At 39.0% G+C, this 17,807-nt stretch overlaps 1 protein-coding gene across 3 annotated transcripts in view; it reads right to left on the bottom strand.

The window, feature by feature from the left end:
- FRMPD1 (FERM and PDZ domain containing 1) overlaps nt 1-17,807 on the bottom strand; it is a 108,896-nt gene that overhangs the window by 29,735 nt on the left and 61,354 nt on the right. For all 3 annotated transcript variants that reach the window (XM_061425696.1, XM_061425698.1, XM_061425697.1), the window contains 3 exons: nt 5,994-6,151; nt 5,035-5,137; nt 1,702-1,747 (listed from right to left, as the gene is read on the bottom strand). In XM_061425696.1, the coding sequence (XP_061281680.1) occupies nt 1,702-1,747; nt 5,035-5,137; nt 5,994-6,151 (307 nt within the window). The remainder of the gene's footprint in view (nt 1-1,701; nt 1,748-5,034; nt 5,138-5,993; nt 6,152-17,807) is intronic.

The following is a 17,807-nucleotide window of genomic DNA, read 5'->3' as shown; positions in this document are numbered from 1 at the left end:
ATTTTTAACACCAAATAGTGTGGGATTAGACTTATTTTTTCCAAATACCTAAAGAAATGTCCCAGTACAATTTCTTGAATGATCATCTTTTCTCCCATTGATTTGGGATGCCATATTTAGCATATACCAAATTCTTATACTAGTATCTATTCTTGGACTTTCTATTTGATTAGATTGATATATCCAACATTTCATCAATATCATACTGTTTTAATTATTGCAGCTTTATTAGTTTTAAAATCTTGTATCTCAAGGCCATCCTCATTATCCTTTTCAAAAAAAAGATTTTCTTGATAAGTCTCACCTTGACATTGTCAAAATCCAAATAAAATTCCTACAGGGAGTTTGAACTTGCTTTAAGCACATACATTAATATGAGAAAATCTGATGTATTAATAGTCTTCCTATCAAAGAATATAATATGTATCTCCTCTTTATTAAAGAAAATATTTTATTTCCTCCAGTATTACTCTAGTTTCCTTCACATAAGGCCCACATAGTTCTTTTCCTTCAAGTTCTTCAATTTTTTTACTTTTTCCTGTAAAGAACTAGCCCTTGGATTTACCAACTTTCTAATTTTTCTGTTTTCCCAAAGCATCATTTAGATTTAAATTTTTATCATTTTCTTTAATGTGCTTTATGCTTATTTTATTAGTCTTTCTTTATGCTTCTGGCACTGAGTATTCTCCTGACCTGTTTTCTTTTTTCTTGTTAAATAATGAAATCACTTTTAAGGTTACAAATTTTACTCTGAGTATAGCTCAACTGTATATAATAAGTTCTAAGAAGTAGAGCTCTAAATTTTAATTATTTTCTAGCTGGTATATAATGATAATTTTTAATTTTCCATTTGATTCCATCTTTACTTAGGAAATTGCATTTTTATTCCAAATGACTGGGTGGTGTTAAGCTTTTGATAGTTATCAATTTGTGCTTTATTGTATTTTAGAGAAGACACTTACACAGTTGCTTTGAGAAATTTAGCTTTTGGGTAGCCTGATATGGGATCAATTAGATTAGATTATTAAATGCATTATTAAAATTCTCTATGCCCCTATTTATATTTTTTTCTCTATTAGTGACCAAGGGCTAAGAAGTATGTACTAAGGTCTCTCAGAATGAGAATTTTCTGTCAACTTTTCCTCCTTGGTAATTTTCTCTTACAGTTTGATTATACACTTTTCCCTCTACCACATACGAAAGGCTCTTGGATGTGCGGTGGTTTAGGATGGCTGTTGCTGCCCTGGGCATCATCTGTTTCTTGTCCTGTGCCTTGCCTTGTGGCTGACAGAACACGTTCACATCCAACACCTCACTGGGTCCTCATAACACCCACTAGATAGATAGGGCAGTTATTGTCCTCATCTCTGTTTTACAGAATTCAAAACTGAAACTAAGGGACCTCTGCACAGTGATGCCACTCAGATTTGTCTTGAAACTCTGAGCTTGGTGCCCTTGTCACCTGCATAATCACAGGCCTGTCTCCTTCGCAAGACCATGAGTTCTCGAAGCCTGGACCCACATACGAGTTCTCCATAATACGAGCACATATGTGGTCGTCAAGCAACACTGACTGCCTGACAGCTTCTCTGATGCCCTTTGCCTTCCCCGTTTATTCTCTGAGGAATATTCTACTGGTGGTACAGGGTCTTGGGGCCAAGAAGGGCGCAACTAACACACAAGACATAGAAAGAGCTTTACCGATGTGCAGCGAACAACCGTGATTGAGAGAGAATCTTCAGCTTCCCTGAAAAAAAAAGAATAAACAAAAAAGGTGTCATCGTCCTGGGTGATACATGAGGGTGCATGTGTGGGGTTGGGGGTGTCAAAGAGACTGGTAGAATTACAAAGCAGCTTCTCTTGCCTCAGCAAAATTGAGAAGGACATTGAGAAAGCAGTGATCTGTGAAAGAACTTAAGTTGTCCCAAATGCCACTGTGACCTTAAGAAAGTCTTCAGATACTTGTCTCTACCATCTTGTCTATACCTACAGCCACTAAATGAAGTTACTTAGCCTTTATTTAGTCTGTATGATGGAAGACTCATCTAGTTGCTATGACCACTAGCTAGGTTTATGTCCAAAATATTTTTGAAGAGAAAACAGCAATAACACAGATAACTTAGGTTGCTATTTCAGAAAACTTGGCTAAATATCCATGAAACAGAATAAAAGAATGTGGATAACACTTATCAGATTAAAGCCAATCAGTTTATGGTGTTTGAGCAAATAAAGTCAGTGTAATGAGCACAATCATGTAATCAAATAGTAGACATTTTTGTTTTGTTATAATCTCTTAGGTTCCAAAGGTGATCAAATCAACTAGATAAGCACCAAACTTCAACTTTTTTGAGGATAGAACTGAACAACTGATTCATGTTTTCCTTTTCCTTTTTCATTGCTACATAGAAAAACAAATACATTTGATTTCTTGCAATATGAAATTGAGGCCTATTTCTGCCCGTGTGTTACTGCCTCAAACAGATAAACTCAACCCAAGGTTTCTAAGGGTCTGGAGACTGCCTCTTACCCATTTTATGTAAGAATAGGTCTTTTCCAAGAGAATTCACAGCAAACCAATGCCCAGGAGCTCTCAAAAGGAGAGTTTGGCCTCATAGATAATTGGAGGAATTAGAGATTTTGCTGGTTTTTTGTTTGCTTCGTTGTTTTCCTTTTGTAAATGGCACTGACACTGGGAACTCTGCTACAAAAGTAAGCAGTCCCGGCATTCCCACACAAGGCATGTAGCCGAGAGTGCAGGGGCAAGCAAACATTAGGTCACATCCCTGCTCAGCAGTCTTCGGTGGCTCCTCCTGCCAGAAGGAGAGCTTCTGTGTCAGCACCAAGACCCTCCATCATCCTCTGGACTCACTTGTCAGAACTTTGTCTAGGCATCCGGTGCCTTAGACAAACTGAACCATTCAGCACCCCCAACTCCCCAGCCAATGGCTCCTCCTGATCACTTTACTTGGTCTGCCCTTCACCTCCATCTTTGAGGCACAAATTCTGCCCAGCATTTAAGGTAGAATTTGGTCAGCTGAAATACTTCTGGACTCTTCTATGTTTTGTCAAACCACAACTTCCTCACAGGGTAGAGGACTCTCCAGCGTTTACGACCCCTTTCCCCTGTTTTGCTCTCTTTCTTTAATTAATTAATTAACTTATTTATTATTTCTAGCTATGCTGGATCTTCATTGCTGCCCATGGGCTTTCTCTAGTTGCGGTGTGAGAGGAATGCTCTCCAGTTGCAGTGCGTAGGCTTCTCATTGCGATGGCTTGTCTTGTTGCTGAGCACAGGCTCTAGGCACACAGGCTTCAGGCTCTAGGCACACAGTAGCTGTGGCACAAAGGATCTAGTGCGCAGGCTCAGAGTGGGCTTAGCCACTCTGTGACACATGGGATCTTCCCTGATCAGGATCAAATTCATGTCCCCTACATTGTAAGGCAGACTTTCAACCAATGGACCACCGGGGAAGTCCTCCCCTACTTCTCCGGATGCACTGTCTGCCCTCCATCTCAGTGGGGTTTATATGACTTATATCTGCACTATAAGCCTAAGTATCGGGGAGTGGAGTCCCTTCCCCTAGAGGGTTCCTTGCCCAGTGAATCGATCTAAGTTCAATGTTACCTAAACATCCAAATTCTAGTCTACTGTTTTAAATTGTGAATACTTTTTCATTTATTAGTCAGACTTCGATCTAACTTGGCAGAGATATTAGTGGCACTGAAAATGTAAAACCCATTTGCTGGACTTGAGAAATTCTTTGAGAAAATCACCCAATAATTGGGAAAGCAAACTTCACGATTTCCATAACCATATTTCATTTTTAAAACTGAAATCATCAAATCCTTTTCCTGGCTGCCCCACCCACTCACCTTAGCCTGGCAGTCCTATTTTCTATACTTTGATGGAATCTCTGTAAATCTTACCCTGTGTGTGTGTGTTTCTCTACAGTGAGACTGTGGGCTTCCTGAGGGTAGAGACTGCATCTGCATTTCCATTTTCTTTCTCTGACTTTGCTATTATTGCCTGTTACTCAGTGTGTGCTGCACACGACAGGCCCTCAGAAAGGAAAACCACCACTCACCAAAAGGCGCAAACTCAAGTACAAACTTGAAGTATCTTCAAGGTGGCTTTGCTCTATTTCTCATTTCCCTTTATTTATATTAAAGTCATTCAAACGAGTTGGGTGGAAGTTTTAAAAGACAAAGCCCGCATCGACCTATAGAACGTCCATCAGGCCTCCTCACTCCTGTCACTGATTTTCTCTGTCTTAAGATGAGGGTTACCAGCTGTCAGTGCCAACCACATTCACTTGTTTCATTGAGCACCTGCTATATGTCTGGTCTCAAGGTGATCACAGTCAAGGCAGAAAGTGAGGCATTCACAAAGATCACCATGACGCCAGGTAGAAGGTGGTGAGTGCTGTATCAATGGAACTACATATATATCAAGCAGGCTATACCAAGAAGATTTAGGAAGAGATATTAAAAGTGTTAAAGAACAACAAGTAGATTTGGTATCGATTTAGTCCAATCTTTGCCATATGCTACAACAGCCCTACACATCCATAGGGATAAAAGTGTTAGTTGCTTAGTCATGTCCAACTTTTTGTGACCCCCACAGACTGTAGCCCACAAGGCTCCTCTGTCCATGGAATTCTCCAGGCAAGAATATTGGAGTGGGGAGTCATTTCCTTCTTCAGGGAATCTTTAACAACACTATATTGTACATCCTTAAGGGGCAGGGCCTATGTATCACTCATAATTACATTCCCCACAGCACCTAGCACAGTATTTTGGGCATTGCAGGGGGCTGATGAATATAGGACCCATTCCTCCTAATCCTATTTATAGGCAGGTGAAAGGGAGCAGAGAGGAACCGAGATGAAATTCGAAAACAAGGCTACTGTTGCTGCTTTAAAGGAGCCTGGTCCTTACTTAAATCACAGAGGATCAGCTATGCCCTTTCTGTCACTCATTCTTGCTCTGTAATAATCTGTGCAACTCTATGGATGATGGAAGCCAATTTAGTACCTCAGAATATTGACTGCTCGTTCACAGGAAAGGTCTTCGGCAGGCTCATCATTCATCTGGAGGATCTGATCACCAGGGAAAAGTTTACCATGAGCAGAGCCCCCTGTTGGAGAGAAAAGAAATACCTGGTGCTCATGCCAGGAGGGCCCAGACCCAGTGTGTCATAGCCACTCAGCTGAATGGCAGCCTGATCCAGTCTCCGGGGCACCAGCTATCCCCACCCCTACCCAGACTTGGGCTCACCTGGATCTCAGTTTCCCTGTTTACAAATCTTGGATAACAAAATTGGATACCTACTATCCATCACCTTCAAGGGATGTTAGGAGACTGTCCAAGGAAAGAGGACTAGCAGAAGAAATCCCCTGAATCAACAGAGCCAGCCAACAAATCTACTACATTCATCTCTAAAGAAATGTGGGGGTGCGGGGTGTGTGTGTGTAAATTCAGATTAATAGATTTTAACTGGTCCCAGATCTCACATCAATATATAACTGAAGAATGAAAACAAACACTAGACATTCCCAGCCTGCTCCTCTTTCCCGATACAGCCTATATTTTACAGAGACTCAAGTGAAAACAAATCAATAATTTCTATTACTGTCTGAGCAGAAATTCTCCCCAGCTCAGAGCATGCAGGGTTCAGAGAAGAGGGCCTGCTGATCCCAAAACTGTCACTGTTCCTGAGACTGGCCAGGGGGCCACGGATGGGCAAAGCCTCAGCTGAGGCCAGTGGACCTGCAATGCAGATCAGCAACTGCACTGGGGCTCCTCTTCCCTGTATCACAGAAAAGTGCAAAGCCCCAGGCAGAATTAGGTCAAAATTAGATGTGCCCTTTCTAACTTCCTGGGCACAAATGCATTTTCTGCATTATGTTACAGCACAGAGATATGGGAAGAGAGCCGGGGATAATCCCCCACAAGAAGCCCAAGTCCTTTCTTGTTTCCCAATCAGCCCCTACCTGCTGTGACGGACACCACTGTGAGGGGAAGGCTCTCGGAGATGTGAAATCCATAGTCCTGGAGGAGGGTGTCTTTGTCTATTTTTACTGTGTATTTCACAGGGATGATGGTCTGGGTTGGGACCCCGGGGGGCCCATCAGCTGTGGCAACTTTAGCCCTGGAAGAGAAGCAGTATGTAAAAGAGACAGCAAGGGGAGTCTAGTGGGTGGCACAAACCAGGTCAGCCCCAAACATCCTGGAGAAGGAAGATGGAGAGCTGAGTGGACACTAACTCTCCTCTCAAAAGAGAGAAGACACAAACACCAGCAAATAAAACAGCAGGACACAGCACCATGCTCTGAAAGACAAGTCACAAAGTGCTGTGAGTGTGCAAAGAAGAGGCGGAGCAGTTTTAACTTTGTGGAGCTAGGGGAGAAGGAATCAGGCAAGTATTTGCTACCTGGAAGAAATGGCATCTGAGAGATTTCAAGGGTATATCTACCCAAACCAAATCCTGGCACGAGGAAGATATTCAGTAACTGCTGCTGAGTGGATGGATGCATGTATGGATAGATCGATGGATCCATGGATGGATGGATGGATGGATGGATGGACAGACAGGCAACCCAGGCAGGGGGCACTGCTTCAGTAGAGGTACAAAAGAGGAAAAACATGGACTGTGAGTAGGAGCAAGCAGTTGTTCAGTTTGGCTGTCTGATGATGACTAATTTTTTATAGGTGAATTGTTTCTTTGGTGATTTTTTCTTTTTTTGCTTTATGATGAATGCTGCTTCCCCTTCAACTTTGTATCTATGAGGATTCCAATATAAAATCCCAGAGAGCACAGACTCCCTCTATATTAATTGTTAAAAATACGTGTGTTTTCAGTATATCTAAAAGCAGATAAGTTGAAAGTTGTATCTTCTATCTCTCAATATCACAAAGGGAATTTACGAGCTACTTTTTATTTGTGACAAATGGCTTTTGTCTTTCTAAGGGTCAGTGGTTCTTTCTGAGGAAGGTCATATAGTGAGAGATAAGGTGTTTATTGTCATTATACACAACAGAAATGTGGAGGAGTAACAGCTTCCTTGGGGCTCTGCAGTTAAGGTTTTTCATTTATTCTCATCCATTTACCAAATACTGTCAGGAACTCTTCCTAATGCAATAGGACCTCACTTATCTGAAAATCACCTCTCTGTCATTTATAATAATCTCAAGTTTCAACAAGGACCAGGAAATATATTTTTTAAAACTGCCTCAAAGAACCAACATGCATGTGACAAGTCCAAGCACAAAGCCATATTATCAGATTACCCATAAAGGAGTTCCCTTAGGAACAAAGAAAGGATTTCTCCCAGGCAAGCACATGGGTAGTACTGAGAAGTATTAGAAGCCAGACCTAACAAGAGAGAAGAGACAGAAAACTCTGATAATTTATGCTGAATAAAACCATAGGTATTCCTGATTAAAAAAAAAAAAAACAAAACTTTAAAGCTTTGAAAGGGCCTCTCTAAATAAAATAAATAATATAGTACACTGAAAAACAAAAATCAACATTTGTGTTCCTTTGAAAAATCAACAGGAAGGACACCCTAGACACTACTCCTATTTAAGTGGCAGGAGAAATGCCTGGAATAGTTATTGGAGAAGGAAAAATGATAAGAGGAGTAATAAGCATACCTTTTTTTTTTTTCTCAAACAAATGACAATGTACACTGAGAAAATGATCCACAAAAAAGAATTGCTAGTACTTAAAAAATAAGTTTAGTGGAGTTGCAGGATAAATACATAAAACACAGCCACAAAAACCATCCTATAATCCATTAAAGACAGAACAGCTGAATGTGTATCAGGAACTAGGTTTTCTTAAAAAGTTGATGTAATAACAGAAGACACAAATAATACTGATGCTGGATTCCTGGTTGGGAAGATTACAGATTCAACAATGAACATAAGTACTGGATGAAAATATAAACTTGATGGAACACTGGTTCAAAAGCCTTCCAGATTAAAAAAAAAAAATCTAATAAATTGATGACAGTAAGAGTAGCAGTAACAACAACAATAATCACTTGCAACATCCATTGAGCACTAACTATGTACCAGGCAGTGAGCTAATTTATTTTTATGCTCCTATAAGAGGCCAGCAATGATCAAAACTGCCTGGTCTTTACCAATGAAAGTGAATAGAAATTCCAGAAAGTCTTTTAAAATATTATGTGGCTAGCCAGAAATACAGAGAAGGCAATGGCACCCCACTCCAGTACTTTTGCCTGGAAAATGCCATGGGCAGAGGAGCCTGGTAGGCTGTGGTCCATGGGGTCGCTGGAGTTGGATACGACTGAGCAACTTCACTTTCGCTTTTCACTTTCATGCATTGGAGAAGGAAATGGCAACCCACTCCAGTGTTCTGGCCTGGAGAATCCCAGGGACGGGGAAGCCTAGTGGGCTGCCGTCTATGGGGTCGCACAGAGTCGGACACGACTGAAGCGACTTAGCAGCAGCAGCAGCAGCCAGAAATAATTCAACATGGTGACAAAATCATCACACTGTGGTACTAAGCATTATACAAAGTATTAAATTTCAAAAAGGTCAAAAGAGAGAATTACAAAAACTGGAAATAAATGCGGACCCTTTGTGCCAGCTCTGGAGAGGAGATACATTTCTAAGGACTGAAGAATTAAAGATAGGCATAAGATATAAGGGGGATGGTTTGAATGTGCAATTTCAATAACCAATACATAAATTCAAATAAATAAAAAATTGGATAACTACATAGAAAAGCACAAAGAGAAATTTAAGTGAAAAAATTTTAACTTCTTCTTATAAACAAAAATTAACTTAAAAGGGATCACAGATCTAAATACGAGAGCTAAAATTATACAACTCTTAGTAGAAAATATAAGAATATTCCTTTGTGACTTCAGTGTCATTTTAGATATGACACTAAAAGCACAAGCAACAAATGAAAACATAAATAAACTGAACTTCACAATTGAAAATTTTGTGCTTCAAAGGACACCACTGAAAAAGTGAAAAGGCAATGCCCAAAATAGGAGAAAATATTTGCAAACCCGGTGGCTCAGACAGTAAAAGAAACTGTCTGTGATGCAGGAGACAGCTTCAATCCCTGGGTTGGGAAGATCGGCTGGAGAAGGCACTGACTACCCACTCCAGTATTCTTGCCTGGAGAATTCCATGGGAAGTCTGGTGGGCTACAGTCCATGGGGTTAAAAAGAGTCAGATAAGGACCTGGTATCTAGAATATATAAATAATTTTTATAATACAGTTAAACAAAAAAGACAAATAACCCAAATAAAAATTGGGTGAAGGATTTGAATAGACATTTCACCAAAGAAAATACACAGTCAATAAGGACATGAAAAGATTATTAGCAGTTATGGAAATACAAATCAAAAGCACAGGGACATACCACTTCACACCCATTAGAATGGCTATCATCAAAAAGATAGATCAAGTGCTGACTAAGATGTGGAGAAAAACGAAACCCTCATATAGTCTTGCAGACTTGCAGTCTTAACAGACTAAACACTGAAGACCCAGCAATTCCACTCCTAGGCATACAGCCAAGAAAACTGAAAAGCATATGTCCACACAAAATTTGCACGCAAGTGTTCATAACAACATTACTTATAATAGCTCCAGAGTGGAACCAATCTAAGTGTACCTCAACTAATGACAAAAACAATATTCTATAGCAGAGGATTATTCAGGAATACAAAGGAATGAAATACTGATATATACTATAGCATGGATAAGCCTTGAACACATCATACTAAATGAAAGAAGTCAGTCACAAAAGACCACATACCGTATGATTCCATTCATGTGCTATGTCCAGATTAAATAAATCTATAGAGACAGAAAGTAGATTAGTGATAGCCTAGGGCTGGGGAAGGAGGGTTTAGAAAGGAAATAGAGAGTGACTGCTAATACATTCAGAGTTTCTTGTTGGGGTGATGAAATTTTCCAAAATTTATTGTGGTGGTGGTCTTACATCCCTGTGAAAACACTAAAAATCAGTGAGTTGTACATATTAAGTGAGTGAATTGCATGGTATGCAACATATAGATAGAGCTGTTGTAAATAAGTAAATCAACTTATAAAATCCTGGAGGGAAAAAGCTTACACTAAAAATATATGCAGAATGGACATAAAAACATGCAGTAAATACCCATACTTCACATCCTCAAAGCAAGTGAGTGGAAAACTCGCACATGAAGAAATAAAGCTGGTAAATAACAGAAAATGTACAACTCTGGTGATTAAAGAAGAACAACTGAATGAACTACAGAGAACTATTACATGTCACTAAAGCACCACGTAGGAATAAAAATAATAAAGTCCAACATGTGTGGGCCTGGGATTTAAGGGGGACCATATAAATTGGCTGCTTACTCTCTTTGGAAAGTCATCAGGGAAATTATAATATGAATTTAAAATTTGATCATTTTCTTTGACCTTCTGTTACCATTTGGAATAACATTCCTCAAAGTAATATGCATCCCCCTAAAATATAAAACACTGTTTGCACTAGACTATGAGTTCCTAGAAGACAAACATTCCCTTGTATCATAAAGCCCTAGAACAGAGTGTGAGCTCAAAACACCCTGGCAATTGTGTATTCAAAAATATTTACCATAGCTTTATTTATAATAGTTGAAAAAATTGAACCATCCAACAGAGAATAGATCAAGCATGGTAAGGAATTGCCCCAAGACTCTACAAAAATGAAGGGCCACAAGCCTGTGAAACTTAGACATACATGGAAATATAGCTTAGAAAATACTCTTCCAAACTGCCCAAACCCCCTTGTGTGGATTATTCTGCCCCTACAACTCCCCATCACCCACAGGATAAAAGTTAAACTCCTCAACCTTACCCTCTTGGTCTTTTGTCTTTAGGTCTCAGGTCCCAGCCAACATTCTCCACCCACTCTCCTTCCCAGGCCTTCTCTCCAGCCTAACCTTTCCTGCTGCACCAGTTTTACATCTGGGCTTCAGTTCATGCAGCTGCCTCACAGGAAACTGTGAGGCCAATCAAAATCCAGCTCAAATGCCACCTCTTCCAAAAATGCTCCTCTGATTTCCTAGCTAGACACAGGTTCACTCATCTCTGAGCCCTTCTGGCCTTGAGCACCTCAACTGTCAGTGACAGCTATTTGATTCCATATATCATCACCCCGCATAGACTGCAAATTCTCAGAATTCAGGAACCATTTTTTACCCACCTCTGTATTTCTCTCTATATCAAGTGAAGAACTTTGCCCACAGAAAGCATCTCTATTTATTAGGTGAATATATGAGCAAAATACTGAATATAGAGAGCATGATACAAAATAGTACACCTAATATGATTAGCAAAGGTGGAAATGTATATATAGCCACTAATAAATAGCAGTAAATTTGAATATGACAGACTTCAATGTTTGTCATTTGTCCTGTAAGTTTGCTTAATTTGATATACAGCGCAGCCTTTTGACTATGAGTCCTAATCAGGACCCATCTTCTCCATATCCCAGAGCTCAATAAATAGTATCCGGAGAACAGTGATCAGTTGCTAAAGACACACTCCTGGAAGTAATCTTTGACTTTACCCTGCTCTCACCCCTAGTATCCTATCAGTCATGACTTCAAAACTCTCTAAAGATGTCCATTTCTCTCTGTCTCCATGACACCATTCTATTTCAGGACCTTGTCACCTGTCCTACAGACAGATTTCTCTAAGTGTCTCCTGGCTGGTCTTCCCACTTTTCGTTCTTTTTTTAAAAAATATATCTATTTATTTGGCTGTGCCAGGTCTTCGTTGTGGCATGCAGAATCGTTTAGATGTGGCATGCGAACTCTTAGTTGCAGCATGTGGGATCTAGTTCCCTGATCGGTGATTGAATCCAGGCCCCCTGAGTTGCAAGCATAAAGTTTTAGCCACTGGACCACCAGGGAAGTCCCTCCCCACTTTTCATTCTTGTCTCACCTAAATGATTCTCCATCCAGCAAGTAGATTGATATTATATTAATAAGTGCAATCCTGCTCATATGTCTGCCCTGACCGAATGACTTAATCCAAAAACCTTAGTATGGCTTAATACAGCCCCTGCTCGCCACTGAAGCCTCTACAACCAAGCCATTCACTCTCTCAGTATTTTTGTTTTAGCCAGACAAGTCCCTTTGGAGTTCCTCAAACACACAAGGTCTTCCTTCTGCCTAGAATATCCCCTAGCCCTTGACACAGCTCTCAAAACACCCCACCATATACTTCACCTGCACAGCTCCTACTCAATCTTCTGTTTTTGGTGGAAATATCCCTCTCCCTCTGCTGAACCTGTACACAAAATCTGTACATCAATTTTTGAAACTTATCATATTTGTAATGACCAGTGTGAAGTCTCTTGTCCTTTCTAGACAATAGCTCATATAGTACAATCATGTCTTTCTTGCCCCCATGTGCTGAATTCAATGCTAGGCATACAGTAAGGCTTAATAAATGTTTACAAGACTAAAGAAAAATACAAACCCTACCACGTGGTTAGAACAGAATTCGTTTGGATGCTTTTCAAGTGAGTAGTATTCATTTATCTGACTTTTCCATTTGAAAGGGTGTGCTCTCCAACAATGGTAGACAAACGAGGCCCCACTGTGATTAATCCGTGGGCAGTGTCAGGAGCTTTGGCCCAAAGTCTGGATTTGACATTTTCCCTGAAGGCCACATCTAGGCTTTTGTTTGGAAAGGGATTGCTTAAAAACAGGACGAAGCTATAGTCTCTCCTCGAAAAGAATGTTCGACAGGGAACTGAAGGAAATGATCTCTGCAGCAAAATTTCCTCCTCTGAAGAATCTTATAAACATCAAACTAAACGCTGACAATCCAAAAGCCTCTGTCTGCTGCCTCTGTAATGGTTTTAAATCATAAATCTGAGATCATTCCTGTGGTTTTACATCGGAACAGCATAAGACCTGGCGACACTAATAGAAATCTTATCAGATAACTGGATCCTAAGGTAGAACTGGAAAACACATGTTAAATTTATCATGAAAATAGCTTCATTCTGTATTTTATGGGTTATAAGTTCACATTGAGTTGATCAATAACCCCGAGAAGAAAAAAAATACCAGATGGAGACAGATTAGGCTTCAAATATTCTCTGGCATTTTATCTGCTCTCTAATAGGCTGTGAAATATATTTGCCCCTATCTTGTAACAACAAAGAATTCACCTCTGACTTCCAGCAGGATGTGGAGAAACTATTTTGAATCTGTGTTTAAACACTGTATTATGTTCAGCTTGAGTGATTTTAAAAGTGAACGTCTGGTATAAACTGGATTTTTAATCTAAAGTTTATTCAGAGAAAGAAGAAATAGAGGGAGTGGCCTGTTCCAGAAAGAAATTTATCTTGTAGTCATAATCCCAGGACTAGGCTTGTGGCTGTGATAGTTTCTAGAGACCACTGAATGTATATATTGTGTGTACAGTGCTATATGGCAAAAGCTTACAGCTGAGAGGAGAAAGTATTCCATTGCTACTTTAAAAAGGAGGTTCAGAAGACAAGGGTGACCCTACAGACACAGCACAGGAACTTTCTAACCTGTTCTCTTAAAATCTTTCCCTTTTGTCCATGGTCAAATAGCAATAAAAAAACTGGTACCTGAAATGGTCTTTCTACACCATTAGGAGTATTAGAAAGGTCAAAAATACCATTCCTATAACTAGTAAACAGACTATGGTTATAATGAACAAGCAAATTTAGAAGGAGGGGAAAATCAATAGCCAAGACTTCTGACACAGAGATGCCATGATGCATGTTTGCACATTTGTGAATACATATGCCTGTGTGTACATGTGTGTGTGCATATGTGTATTCATTAAACATACATGTGTGCACATTAGATTAATATAATACACACTAATATTAAGATTAAATATAAATTGAAAGAAATCTTTTTAAGCTTTGAAGTTTATAAAACCAAGCACCAAGAAGAAGACATGAAATTCATCAAACTCCTTAGATTTTTTTAAGTTTTTACCTATAAAACCAACATTTCTAGATTACACATAAGAGAATTCAGTAAATCTTACACAAAATTGTTTCAATCATACAATAAAATTATTCTAAAGCTCACATGGAAAAGGCAGATAAGAATATAAAATGGCAAATGAAGAGAACAAAAGTCTAATTTAACAGACAATAAATATAAATAGTTTTAATACAGGTGTGTGAAAGAAGGCAGTTAGATCAATTAAACAGAATAGCTAGCCTAGGAAGAGATACAAGTTTTCACCCACTGACACAGCAATTTCATATATGATAAAATGAGACCATAAGTCAGTGAAGAAAGGAAAGGTTATTCACAGTTAATGGTGATGCAAATACTACTTACTTTGGAAAAAACCAAGCTAGATGTTTATTTCACAGCCTGTACTAAAATAAACACCAAAGTAAAAACTTAAATATAAAATACCTTAAACTATCAAATTGAAAATTAATTAATTAATTATTGGGTAAGGATTTTCTAAGCTTTGAACCAATCAAAGAAATCATCAAGAGATTATCATTTAACTATATAAAAATCAAAAATTGTAGGAGACAAAAAATGGTATAATTAAGCAAAAAAGTATTCTATAACATGTCCTTCTCATCTCAGTTTATCACCTCCCTAGTTATAGAAAGTGGTAAAGAAGATGACAATTTAGTACAAAGTAAAATGGTTAAAAATTAGTTTATAATGTAATGTCACTATGTTATAGCTTTTATTAAGTGGTTTCTATTACACTATTTTTACAGAAATTCAAAACATGCCACAGAGACTATTCGAGGGGGTTAGCTATTTCTAAAAGAGCACTGATACTGTAAATGTTATTTTTATATTGGAATGTGAAATTAAGTGGTAAAATAGCAGTCATCTTAATAATATCTGAGTAATTTTGCATTTCTACAATTATTGGTATCACTAAGCTTCCACCCTACCCAAGCACGCACACACAGACATTCAAACTGAGTGCCACTATCTGAATTTGACTAGGGATTGTCCACTCATTTAAAATTGAAGAAATCAAAGTAACTTTGAAAGTTGACACTCTTCCCCAGAAAAAACCATTTTAAGATGCCTTATAAAGCTCTAATATTACCCAAGTTCATAAAAATTATAAATTTGTTTAATAATGTTTGGAAATGGAAATTGTTATTTTTGACTAATTTCTTCCTAGACAGTTCAATTAGTGTTAGAGATAAAATTTAACTTTATGGAAAAAATGGCAATTATAATTAAGTAAGTACAACCAGCTGAAATGAGTAGAAACTTTTAAAGGTCTGAAAAGATAGCAGGATTGTTAAAAGATGCATGTAAACTTATGACTGCAGATTAATTTCTGTTTCCTTTTCTCTGGACTATAAAAAACACTTCAATGTATTTTTTTCATTTCTTGACCTGGCTATCAGGAAATGCAGAGCCAATGTTAGTACTCAAATGCTAAATCCTACATCTAATTGGTTTTCTATTCTATCTGTAGAATTTCCAGCCTTTATTTAAAAGTTTTTATGCATTTTAAAACTGTTAATCATCAAAAATTCCATTTGGAAGAAGAAACAATGCAAAATTTAGATATATTTTAAATAAATAAAAATAAGTAATATAGTCCCTGACTGTGAAAGCCCTTAATCAATAAAAATTTATTGAATATCTACTTCATTCTATGTATGCATTCTTCTAGGGCTAAAGATACTTTTTAGACAAGATAGTTATAGTCTTTGGTCTTATATGTGGCAGGAGGGTTGGGGGAGAAGAGTCATATATTAAGCAGGTAGGGGGTTAGGCAAAGAACAAGCAAACAAATGGATATATTGTTATAAACTGTGGCAAGGAAGTAGGAGGAACAAGATGAAGACATGAAATCAGGACGAGATTGTAAAGGGACTTGTAGGCTATGGCATGGTGGCAGGTGGTCACTGAATGGTTTGGGATGGGGTGGAGCCAGAAGCGAGCATGTGGGACAGGAGCAGTGTGTATTTTGAAAAGCTCACTCTGGCTTCAGGGTGGAGCAGAGAAAGAGTGAGTGACTATGGCAGTGCCCTCTTGGGACAGAGAGGTGGACAGAGTGGAGATACGTTTGAGGATGAACTGACAAAAGTTGCTGATGGGGTAGATACAGAGTATGAGAGAGAGGAAAATTCAGGATGACTCACAGGTCTCTTGGTTAAGCAATTCTGTGGAAGGTGGTACCATTTACTCTACTTCAGGAAAACAAATTATGCTTTTCAATTCTTGACCATTTTCAACTAATCTGAAGACAGAAGAACCCAGCTTGAATCAAGGTTGCAGGATTAGAGATGAGAAACAATTTCAATAAGACTACATGTGATTTATCCTGCTGCTGCTGCTAAGTCGCTTCAGTCGTGTCCGACTCTGTGCGACCCCATAGACGGCAGCCCACCAGGCTCCCCCGTCCCTGGGATTCTCCAGGCAAGAACACTGGAGTGGGTTGCCATTTCCTTCTCCAATGCATGAGAGGGAAAAGTGAAAGTGAAGTCGCTCAGTCGTGTCCGACTCTTCGCGACCCCATGGTCTGCAGCCTACCAGGCTCCTCCGTCCATGGGATTTTCCAGGCAAGAGTACTGGAGTGGGGTGCCATTGCCTTCTCCAGTGATTTATCCTAGAAACACAGAAATAATGCCTTCCATGGACACTTCTAAGAATCACTCCCTCTTTTTCTTCTCTTTCTAAAGCACTTGGAAAACAAACTTCCTACTAAATTCATGGAAAGATGCTCAACATCATTAGCTATCAGGAAAATACAGATCAAAACCATAATGAGATACCACTTCACACCCACTAGGATGTTTATAATAAAAAATAGCAGATAATAACTGTTGCCAAAGGTGTGCAGACACTGGAAGCCTCATATCCTGGTGGTGGAAATGCTTTGGAAAACAGCCTGGCAGTTCCTCCAAAGCTTCAACATCAAGCTGCTATATGACCCAGCTATTCTAATCCAAGTATAAACCCAAGAGAAATGAAAACATATGTTCAAATAAGAAACGTTTATAGTAGCATTATTCACAATAGCTCCCAAGTGGAAACAACTCAAGTGTACATTAACTGATGGACAAAGAATATACACCATAATAGAATATTATTTGGCAATAAAAAGGAATGCAAACACTGTTTACAACAGCCAAGATATGGAAGTAACCTAAATGTTCATTAACAGAGGACTGCATAAAGGAGGGGCAGTACATATTTACAATCGAATATTACTCAGCCATCACAAAGAATGAAATAATATCATTTGCAGCAATATGGATGTGGACCTTAAAATTGTCATTAGAAAAGACCCAGATGATGGGAAAGATTGAAGACAGGAGGAGAAGGGGACGACAGAGGACAAGATGGTTAGATGGCATCACGGACTCAATAGGCATGAGTTTGAGCAGGCTCCAGGAGACAGTGAAGGACAGTAAGGCCTGGAGTGCTGCAGTCCATAGGGTCACAGAATCGGTCACAACTGAGCAACAATAAAAACTGTCATACTGAGTGAAGTAAGTTAGACAGAGAAGTAGAAACATCATATGACATCCCTTATATGAGGAATCTAAAAAAACATGATACAAATGAACTTATTTATAAAACTGAAACACACTGACAGACTTAAGAGAATGAACTTACAGTTGCAGCAGCAGTGGGCGGGGGGCGGAGGATGGGGGAACAGATAGTTAGGGAGTGTGGGATGGACAGGTACACACTGCTATATTTAAGATGGATAACTAACAGGGAACTCTACTCAACGCTATGTGGCAGCCTAGGTGGGAAGGGTTTTG

Source organism: Bos javanicus, chromosome 8 (genome assembly GCF_032452875.1).
Source record: "Bos javanicus breed banteng chromosome 8, ARS-OSU_banteng_1.0, whole genome shotgun sequence".
NCBI lineage: Eukaryota > Metazoa > Chordata > Mammalia > Artiodactyla > Bovidae > Bos > Bos javanicus.
Note: the sequence above shows the minus strand (reverse complement) of the source record. Positions and strands in the feature narration are given on the sequence as shown.